The 11,527-nt window shown below is 37.2% G+C and overlaps 1 protein-coding gene across 1 annotated transcript in view; it reads left to right on the forward strand.

Moving 5' to 3' along the window:
- Nucleotides 1-11,061, forward strand: part of LOC142601209 (uncharacterized) — a 196,252-nt gene extending 185,191 nt beyond the window's left edge. Inside the window, exons 6-8 of the mRNA XM_075749994.1 lie at nucleotides 1,845-1,984; nucleotides 9,515-9,614; nucleotides 11,022-11,061. Coding sequence (XP_075606109.1) covers nucleotides 1,845-1,984; nucleotides 9,515-9,614; nucleotides 11,022-11,061 — 280 coding nt within the window. The remainder of the gene's footprint in view (nucleotides 1-1,844; nucleotides 1,985-9,514; nucleotides 9,615-11,021) is intronic.
- The last annotated feature ends 466 nt before the right edge of the window (nucleotides 11,062-11,527 follow it).

Raw genomic sequence — 11,527 nt, forward strand, 5'->3', positions numbered from 1 at the left:
ATCTATATGCCTGTCAATATTTCTGATGCAGTTTAATTTCTTCAGATCAGTTTCTTTCTGACATAATGCAGGCTTCCAGAAGTTACTCCAATTTAGAGTGTTTAAATGATAGTCTTATATTTTCAAGATTCTGTGAAAAAAAATTAAATATTAAAAATCCTGAATGAAAGAATAAGTATCATAACGGTAAAGATATTCATATATTACATTGTTTGGTTGTATTTTTCTTACATTGATTGAAGTGCACTTCACAGTAAGCAAGCAAAGATTGATATCAATGATAATTTCCAGCTCTTCTTGTTCAACTGTGTCTATTTGTGTACCTGAGTTTTCCTTCTTCAACCTTTCTGCTTTTTGTGAAGGAATAGTTAGAAGATGCAGAGCTGAACTTCTGGTAACATGATTAGAAAAGCTGTTTTTACAGACTCTTTTCTATTATTTTAATTTTGTTTCATTACAATTTTTGACAGTTACTGTTTACTAGAGTTTCCCTCAAGCAAAAATTTTTTAATGTTCAGCACACACATTAAAATATGTTCTATTTTAATATGTTAAAGCTGATAAAAATATAATTTAAGCAGAAATCTGTGGTTAACAATGCAGCACATAGAACCTCCGAACATAGATGGAACTGGAACTGCTATTTGAAGGGAAAACAAAGCCAGCAGTAATCCACCTTAGTACTTACAGTTAAAGCTGTGTGATATTTTTGTAATGAAACTAAAACCCAGGTGAAGCTAATGTAGAAGCTGATGGTAATGAAGCAATGGTTTTTGTCATAGAAGCAAGGCGTAGTTTGAAACCTAGCCTTTCATGCTTGGTGGCTTTATATGGCTCATAACCAAACCCAGACTTTTCACCTGAAGTTCCTTTTCAATTTTCTCATCCATTCAAATTCAGACCTGACTGTTAAGGACTGTAAGTCTTGCATTCCAGAGGAAAGTCCACCAACTTCAGTGAATGCTGAAAATTCTGAGTTTCTAATCCTCTAATGTGAGCACTTCAGGTTTACTCAATAGCTTACTGACCTTTACTTAGCCATGTACACATTTCACTGGGAATTTTCAATGCTTTTTCACTAAAAATCGTGTTCAACAATATTTCCTGATCATTAAGACCTGTGTACCTAAAGCATAGACTGAGAACATCTACAAGCCCAGAATACAAATCTATACTTTCTCACATAAGCACAACCTCTTTCTTTCTGTCACTTGTCAGATTCATATGAAAGCTACTTTAATAACACCTCGTATTAGATACTGCTGGTGAGTCTGACCAGTTATTTACTTATGGTGGTGTTACAATTTGATCCTTCCTTTCCACTCTTTGTCCAAGAACAGTGCTCAAAGTGAGGGTAGAAAATGATCCATCAAGGTTGATGAGACATGTTTATCCACAACAATAAAAACCAAAAAGCCCCAAAATCTGCAGAATAGATTTCATAGCTTTGAAGAAAGAAGTGAATGGTTGCTCATCTGAGGATGTATAGGAGCAAATATTTAAAAAGAGCAAAAATATCAAATCAAAAGCATGGTTACCTGCTCACCACGAAAAAGATTTCAATAGAGTTAAAGAGACTTGCACCTTGTTCGTTCTTATAGATGGCAGCTGAAGTAGTTACTGTGCTAAAAATGTAAAAGGACAAGCAGCACGAGCAAAAATTGTAGTCTTTTACAAGGGAAGTGCCGAGTGATTTGATAAACTCATGTAAAAATGGAAAATAATTAAAAGTAGGTAGCATTTACTAGAATAAAGTATGAAATAGAGGAGACACTTGCAAGAAGATGTGATATAGACCAGTGGTAGTTGGATAATTTCTGATATGGTGTCTGTTTTTAAAACAGGACCAAAAAGAGATCCTGGGAATTAAGGCCAGTGAACCTCACCTTGCTTCTGGGGAAACTGATGGAGAGTCTAATTAAGGATAGACTAGTTCAGCACATGGATAAGTATAACCTAATAGGGTCAAACTTGCATAATGTCGGTAAGGGGAAAGCATGCTTCTCTAACCTGCTAAAGTGCTTTGAAAAAGTTAATAAAATAGTAGATAAAGGTGACCTGGTGAACATAATTTATTTGGATTTTCAAAAAATTCCCGATAAGGTCCTTCATAAAAGACTATTAAGGGAAAAATATAACTATGAGGTAAGGGGCAAAATCTCACAGTGGATTAAAAATTGAATAAATGATGGCAAAAATTTGCACTGAAAGTCTTCTCCTAAGAGTGTAAAGAGGTTAATAGTAGGATGCTCTAAAGGTTCACATTGGAGCCAGTGTTACTTAATATAATTTTTAATGATTTGGACGTTGTATCTGCTAAAACGGACATGAAATGTTGGCTGGTCAAAGTGAGAGGACTGGGAAACTGAGAGAGATTAGTTAGACTGACAACACATACATTTTAACTTGGATGAGTATAAATTTTGATACTCATTTAATGGATTATTTTCAGCTCCAGCACCATATTATATACCATTATGTTCTAGTGAGAATAATTTATCTGCTTTCTGAGCAAGGATCCAATAGATATCACTGCAGCATCCATGTGAAATGATTTGCCCTCTCTAGGTATAGGAGTAGACAGGGTTACATGAGAATGACGAATTCCCATCTGTCAGATCACTGGACCTTTTCCTCAGGGTAACCGGGCTGCATGGCCAGAACAAAAGCTGTGTTTATCGTAAAAGAAAAAAATCCTTCTTCATAAATACTTGAAGGGAAGTCTTATTCCTTTTGGATCTTGCTGGAGTGTCTGTGGTTTTGAGATGGTGTTAACTTAATTATGGCACTGAGGAAATCACTGGCACTACTGCCTACTGTCATCTGCAGCCCAGAAGGCTGTAACCAACCGATGGTTTTCTTTGGAAGCTCTTACCCGTTACTTCCCAGCACTCTCAATCCCATCTTCTTTTCATGAAGTGTCTGTAGGAACCACGTTCAGCTTTGCATCTCTTTCTGGTATGGGCATCCCTGCTGGCTGTCACCTACTTTTAAAGTGGATCAGGAACCTTCGCCTGATCGGGTTCATTCAGAAATGACTAAGCTAATAGGTTCTGGGGTTTGGGCTTTGAGTTTGGTTGGGGTTTTTTTATTTGCTTATTTTTTTCCTCACCGTCCTTTCTACACTGCATTGAATTTTAAATCTGTAAGATTATTTAAAACTCTACCCACTGAAGGACTAAAGTAGCATGTGGCAAGACCGTGACCTTATATTAAGCATATTATATGTAAGAGACTCAGTTCATGCCGTGCTGCAGGTGTCACATTCACTCTGCCGAAACTGAAGTCCATTCAGGTTTTTTTAATGGTAAAAAAGTAAGAGCTAACAGATGACGTCTCCTTCAAAACTGATATAGGTTCATCTCGTTTTAATATAAACACAATGAAGAGAATCTTTTGTATTGCTTTCTGTAATTCTTCCTAAAAATAATCTATTTTACCATTTATACTGAGGCAAAAATGCAATCTTTGTAAGATACAACATTTTGAACTATGAGTAAATACAGTAAGAAAAAAAGAAAATTTCTTGGCAAAAGAACTGTGTGCAAATAAAACAACTAAAAATAGTACTTACCTTGATCAATAGCTCATGCTTTTAATTTTTTTGTGGAAAAAATTAATAGAGTTCTTTAAATAAAAAGAACTAATGCATTTTTTTCTCTTTTGTTGTTGCAGCCGTGTTTGTATTTACATCCAGTCATTTATTGCCCATTAAAGAAGTAATGCTATGTTAATGTAAGGGAAAAAATCAATGCTACTCAGATCAGTAGCTGTGGGGAAACAGTGCAGCAGCTGGTTTGCAAACAGCAAGCCCACATAGATCAATGAAATTACAAGCTAAATCTGCTGATGCTCACAAACTGCTCCAGCATTGTGATGTCTAACCTTTCTCAAGTTCAAGATCTCTGGCAAGCCAGCAATAGCTAAATGGAAAAAAAAAAAAAAAAAAAGTAAAAAAAAAAAAAGCAAGCAAGCAAGAAAGAAACAAAGAAAGAACATAACAGGCTGGTGGAGAATTTTAGCATCATATGTAATATTCCACTTTTGAAGTTATCAGTATAACTGCACGTTTGTAACAGATATAAAAGCCACTGTAATCTCCCAGTGAGCAAAGCTGCGATCTACACACTCTGGAGATTTTCTTCCTTAAGAACGTTCAAATCTGTCACATATTACCTTGAACTGTAACACTGGAGGGCTAGAGAGCGCTTCAGTAATGTGGTTGTTAATGTGAATTCCAGAAAATAATTTATCAATGAGCAACAGTACAGCTTCTGCCACGTGCAATGTCTTTTATTTTATGGTATGGTTGTAGCCTTTAAAATGGTTTGAATTTTGTTAACTTGTAAATTAAACATGCAAAATATTTGACTTGTTGCATGCAAGATTCATTTGCATATTTTATGCTATTTGTATGGTAAGAGAAGGAGCCTCTTTTACCCAAAGGAAAACAACACTGGGATTTATCGGTATCATGCGAATAACATGCCTTTCAAATTATTATTTTCAGGGCAGTCCTCACCCTATTTGTGCCACTTTTTTAAACACAGCAGTATTTTTCAGGCATTAATCAGCAAGAAGATAGGGAGAACTGGTCTCTGAAGATTGCTATAAAATGGAACGCACTTTAAAAAGGGAAATAGGTTCATTCCAAGAGCAGAAGAAAAGGCATTCTGAGTTTCCTTCAAATATTGACACACGTATTTTGTGGGGCATAAAATGTGTACTTTGCAAATATACAATTCTTATTGTCTACTAATCTCCTATTGCTTTACATATATTAATTAAATGTCACAGTTCAATCCTGTTCTATTGTATCTGTTCTGCAGATTGTAAGTAAAAAAACGTTGAGAAGTTGGAAACATATTTTTTTAGGTCTTCCAGCCAAGGACTAGCAGAACAGAAAATGGAAGTCCAGTCCTTATTAACTGTCTTCTGCTATTGTTGGCTTGCAATATTTTACAAACGAAGAACATTCACAACAGTGGGGTGAAATGTGATTGTTTCTTGTACTGTCAATAGTTTCTCCTGAAATGACCATTTTGGAATTTGACTTAAAAGTTACTTTTCTTCTCCACCTTTCTCAGATACCTAATAATGAAAAAAATGAAGGAATGTTGTCATTTTGAAGTGTTAGATTTCTGTTTCTCTTTTGCTAATAGACCTTCCCAGATACAGCTAGTTTTCTTTCATTACTGATCTTCATGTCAATTTGTTACTTTACAGTGCTGCTCGACAGTGCTGATGGCAGGATATTTCATGCTTGATGTAGAGGGAAGACTGATTGTGCAATACCCATGATAGTTACTAACGAGGTGAAAGTTGACTGTGTGCACTAACTGGTGCTGGTAATGTGTGGACACTGATGGAAATCTCTCCTACTCCACTTATTGGCTAAGAATGACAAAGAGATGCCCAGCAGAGGCTAGGAGTTGCTGCTCCCAAGCCTGATCCAAGATCCACAGTGGTTGTGAGGAAACACCAGCATTTTCTCATTGGGTTGTAGGTCAACAACATGGGTGCTCACATTCAGGATAGGACTTCTGAGAGCTTTGTCTTCAGGTTTTACTAAGGTACCCTTCTTTATTTGGACCTTATTGAGAAAACTCTTGTGAAAATACTGAAACTGCTGAGACACATCTGAGCTAAAGAGAAGGGGTCTGTTGATAATTGCACAACAAGGATTTCACCAAAGGTTCACCAAATCACAACATGAATTTGTGATGAAGACTCTGTGTTCATCAAAAGTAAATTAACAACCTTCTGCAAGGAAAACTGTTCCCATGAAAAGACTGAGATAAAGCAAGTATGGCAAGAAAAGAAATGAACCCAGTCTGTGTGCCTAGCTCAGGTTTGCTTTGTCCACCTGACAAGCGATACTAGACATTATTTTGTTTGTCTTTTTCTATGCATAATAGTTTGGCAATCAAAGTATAAACCTTTTGCATCATAAAGAAGTGTATTATTTTGGTGGAGAAACAAAAGGGATTATTGTGGGGTTGCAATTGCATTGTTCAGACTTTTTTATTATAACAAAAACATCACCATGCCCAGAGATCCCCAGCAATAATTCCTCTTGACTGCAATAAGTACCTACTTTTGAGGAAGAGAAAGCTGATGAGCTGCAGGCTTCCCTGCTGCTAAATTCATCTAACAACCCACTCCTGATGTTTTCTGCTTTAAAGACCAATAGGAACTTTATAGATTGGTTGGATGCTCTTCTTTTCAGTCTAGCTCAGATCCTGAAACTTTTCTGTTGATCTGAAAAGCATGATGCAGTTTGGTTACTAAACAGAATCAGATCAGAGCATTATTCAGCTACACTATCACACCAACCATGGGAATACCTGCAATTTTACAGAGATTTGTGACTATAACTCTGCCTAATCACCCTGAATGTAAAGGACCTACAGATTTTGTAGTTTGGCCTTATACCTTCATCTGCACTATGTGGAGAGAGTTCATCTCTACATCTCTACAAGGATAGAAACCAATATCTTGAAATAAGCATCCTGAAGTATCTCAAAGCTTTAGATCTGGGCTGAGACCAAATCTGAATTTTGTGGCTTTGGTTTCTATCTTGGTCATCATTTCTGATGGTGATCAAAATGAGAATTGAGAAATTAAGATCTGGCTGAAAATTTTCTTTAAAAAAGAAAGATCAGCTCCTTTGATAAATAGGAATATGGTTGGGCAATCTTTTTCTCTGGTCTCTGTTATCGTCAGCAATGTGCATGTGCTGAATTGGATCTAGAGGAATGAGTGCCATGACAAAAGCTGTTCTTTTATTACATCAGAACATTGCTGGAAATTACCAGCAGATACCATGAAAATTGCTGTTTTGATGAGACAGCTAGGCCTCTAACCTTGAAAAGCATATACACTGGGTGCTCATTTGGAAAGAACAAAATATTTCACGTCTACCCATTGATTGCATGAAAAAAATATGTCTTGAGAAATATACGTGTAAAATTCATATAACTTCTATGGAATTATGTGTTCAGGTATTAAACATGTTTGTATAGGCACTACAAGATTTTATTTTGATGAAATATCAGTTTTACTAGTAGACTTAAATGCACCCAGAATGCCATCATTCAAGATGTAAGCAAAGCTGCACTGGCTTTTAGAGCCTAAGTATCACTTTTTCCTGAATGCTACAGAACATGTTTCTGCTCTTGGTGCGTGCCAAATGTGTGACTAAATGCTTCTTGGCCCTTCTGCCAGCTTCTTCTCATACTAGTATGGCTTCCCATCATGTTGTGACCAGCATGGTCAGGAACGCCTCACAAACCTCTTCTGCGCAAGTATCAGCAGGTTGGTGAGGGGCGAGGACGGTCTGGCATTTGGTGTGCAACTAAGCTGCTGGGATCACTTCTCCAACTGCTCTCATTTAGAAGATCCTTCTGGAGTTTTGCATCGGCATTATATGCCATGATGGTTCCTATTTCCCCTTAAGTGTGCCTCTTTCCACTTCGCTTCAGTGCTGGCAAAGAGCACTTAGAAGTATTTTTCTGTTATTTTCACCAGAGTAATTTTAGGATCTATAATGGCTGATCTTATAGCCACCTTCCTTTCCAAAGCGTGATTTTCCACTTACATAGAGCTGGGTTTCCATTCTGCCTCTTTGTCAATATTCTGCATTTAAAGTCATTGGTTTCAGCTTCTCCAGTGGCTCAGCAATCTTGATCCCATAGTGAATGGGAAAAACATTACAGAAAGGGACAGCACTGTCCTTCCTATCATGAGCAAAGTTTTTGTTCTGCAGCAAGGCTAATTTGCACTGAGAGAAATTCAGACATAAACAGGGGTATAAAAACATTGTCTATACAACTTTGACACCAACTGAAAAATAGCATAAGAGATGTGATGAGTTAAATATGTGTTGTAGATTTATAATACTAGGGCTCGTTTCTCTGTGTGTCTCTCTGTCTGTCTTGCTGTGCACAGCCTGTCGCCCTGAAACTGGAAATTAATGTGTTGGATGGACTGTCTTTGACATTCATTTTCACCATTCCTATGCTTAACGCCCTGAACCAACTTTCCGATAATGAAGTTCATGCTAGAAGGACATAGTGGACTTTCATACATTAGAGAATCTAATTTGTGTGCAAGGCTAGTACTGCTTACCTTATGTTTATTGTAGCAGCACTGCCAGATCTGCAGTGGTTAGTGGTCTTGTCAGCATTTCCATTTCGAATCTTGGTATTTTAGGGCTTAAAACAGAACTGTTGCATTTCAGCACTGGTGCTGCTCAATACATGCTTAGTCAGCAGGAAAATGATTTTACAAATTTTACATTTAAATTGTTTCAGCAGTTTGATTCTTTCATTGCAGATGCCTCAGAAATACAAAACAACATGAGGAAATGGGAAACAAGTAAGTTTAAAAAGCTATTTTGCAAAGCATGAATCTTGAAAGTGGTTTAATTGCTCCTTCAGTATTCCAGTTTGCGTGTGGTTGGCATGTTTTATTCTATTAACGTAGGCAGTTACTCTATGAAAAGAATAGCTATTCTAGGAGGGTTTGAGTGGCTCTGTAATGACAATCTCATTGACAACTATTCCCTCATTGCTAAGATTTCTGTGTTCACCTGATGATGAGCAGACCTGGACCTGTTCAGATGCCAAATCTATCCAGCTTTCTTCATTCCACATGTATGAAACTTTGCCTTAATACTCAACTTAGCAACAGGGTGTTAAAACTGGACATCCCTGAGAATCTGCTACCTCTATCAAATCTTCGGTACTGGCTGGGTTTTGTTTTTTTTCCCCTAACTTTGCTTCAGCCTTCAAAAATGTTGACAGGCCCCCATCCCTAACCTAATAGATGGAACAGGTTCGCCTTTATTTTACCCTCAGCACTACCTCCTCTTTCTCTCAGAGGGTTTCATGGAATTTTTTCAATGTTGCCATTATTTCCGCTCAAGGTACATTATGAGCTGCTACCTTGCTGCTGGCTTGTTATTTGGGCTGTAGGATGGTAAAGGTTTCCGCGTGGGGCAGCTGGCCAAGTCAGCACTCCAGGCAAGAAGCCAAGCCTGTCTTCTTTCTAGTGCTGCCACTTTCTTTCCTCCCTGGTACAGGATCTCCCTTCCTCTCAAACTGATACAGAAAGACTATTAGAAAATTAATCATACCTCAGGTGTCTTGGGGAATATACTTGATTTCCCAGTCACTAATGTGTGAAAATCTTACACTGGAATAATGCCATATGTCAACCTGTGACAATACCAGGGAAATATTGACAGTGTTTCATTAATGAAATGTTGAGCTTGAATGACCTGTAGGCTGAAAATCCAGGCTACATAAATTTAAAATAGTCTCTCGGATATCATTTGATTTAGGCTTCCTGCATCAACAAGTATGTTGTGTCTGTGGTCAGCAGAAAAAATACTGTTGTGCTACTGAAAGAAATGCTTGCCCAAAGACTAAAACGCAAAAACCTCTCACACGGGTATGATAGTAAGGAGGGATTTTTTAATTTTATAGGGCCATTTTTTTTTGTTTTGTAGACTGCGATAGGGACAGGATTTTCTTAAATAAGCTGCGTGTGTGGATGTATGCCATTGAATTCAAGCTCTTCATTTTGAATTTCTCCATTGATTATATCATGTATGTCTTTATGCTAAATTCATGGCAGAGTAACCATTATAATCTAAAGCCAACGATTACAAAAGTATTGTTTTCCAAAGATTGCTACTGACAAATTTTACCTGTGTGTCTTCAAAAGGCTGAAAAAAATAAGCCACGAGAAACCAGCATAAGAAGTGCAAATTAAGCAACACAGCAGAAATATTAATTAAAAGAGGTTAATTGGGCTGGGGCAGGGTGGTGAAAAATGCTCTAATCCTCTGCACTGCCATATGATGTTATAGTGCACGATCATTCTCAGGGCCAGGAAAAGGAGGAGTTGGAAATTCCAGCATGGAGGATGCAATCAGCATTTTCATTTCTTAATATTTTCCTGATGTCCAATGGGAGGGAGACTACTTGGATAGCCTGCTTTAAAAAGAGGAGAGTGTATATAGCACCGGGATCTCTCCAGAGCATGTCAGTCCTGTCTTGTGGAGTAAATTCCTGTGGCCAGCCTCACAGGGTTGCTGGGGTGGTGAAATAATTAGGAGACCCCTCAACCAATAAACATGTTTAAAGAGGTTCCTTCTTATTTTTGGCCTTTCTTTTGAAATTAATTTCCCTTATTTGCAACTCTACGTGTTTTCACCCTCTTTTCGATAAAAGAAAGTAAGCTCATTCTTTTATCCTCAACTTCTTTTTCTTAGTGACCTGATAAACATGAAGCTTTTTCTTCCCTAAGGAGCAGTAAACAATACCAGAGTGTGCATGATCATTTGTAGAATCCTGTCTCCCACACAATTCGGGAGTTTGCAATAATCTACTCTGTCTTTCTTCACTACACTACAAAATCCTGGCTGCTGAAAGAAAACATTTAGTATAAGAGTCTTCCAGAGAACTGCCTCTCTGCAAATAATAGCTAACAATATGTAGAGAGTATGAAACCCGTAGTCTTCATAATCTGTCACTGAGATTCAAATCTGGGTTAAGAAGTGTTTAATCCACCACAGTTTTATAAACAGTCCATCAAAAAAATGCAGAAACGTAATAAAAGGTGATGATTTCTGAATTGCAGACATTTCTAAGAAAGAATTAACCTTCTCAGAAACCATCCCATTTTCTGTCAAAAGTAATTTTTAGCATTTTCATTTAAATGAATGTTTATGGACCCCTAAGGCCAACTTTTTTCCATGTAAAAGAGTTAATATTCCTCATTTTCTTATTTGCAAATTTCTGTTAGAATTTTTCAAACAAAAAGGTTTATCTGCCAGCTATTGGTATTGCTGACACATGGCTTGGTTTCAGTATCTTATAGTGCTTGAATGACAGCTGGGATGTTCACAGTCTGGACAGTGGGGCATTTTACATCATGGCTGGAAAGCCAGCAGTGAAAGATTTCATGCACTATTTTTCTGGGCAACTGATATTTTTAAATTTTTTTTGTAGAAGTGGTGGCCTGCAAAATGATACTTCACAGCAGAGATAATTGTTGTGGTGAGTGAAATGCTGATTCTCAATTATGCAATACTATAGAAAAGCAAAGTCCCAAACTAAACAGCCAGATTAGGACTAATCTAACAAGAACCTGACTCAGAGCAACACACAAGAGCTGCCCTGCCATGTCTCCATATAGATATATATAATATATATAGAATTAAACAGAGAGTGACAACTTAACTTGGAATTTGTTTTCCTTTTCCTCTGTCAAATTTGTTAAGTTTCTCTTAACCCTTCAATGCTGCCAACTGGTGTTTTGTCAGCTACAGTTTTAGGAGAATGTCAGCACATTCTCGATGATTTTGGTTGCCATGGATAAGTGTATTTCTTTGATTTTTCTGGAACATCGTGTATTAATAAACAAGGTACTTCGCTTATTTTGTTATATACATTTAATTTCTGCAGCATATTAATTCCTTTTAATTTTGTACAGAACAAGTATTGTAGAGTGTGGG

Source organism: Balearica regulorum, chromosome 3 (genome assembly GCF_011004875.1).
Source record: "Balearica regulorum gibbericeps isolate bBalReg1 chromosome 3, bBalReg1.pri, whole genome shotgun sequence".
Taxonomy (NCBI): Eukaryota; Metazoa; Chordata; class Aves; order Gruiformes; family Gruidae; genus Balearica; species Balearica regulorum.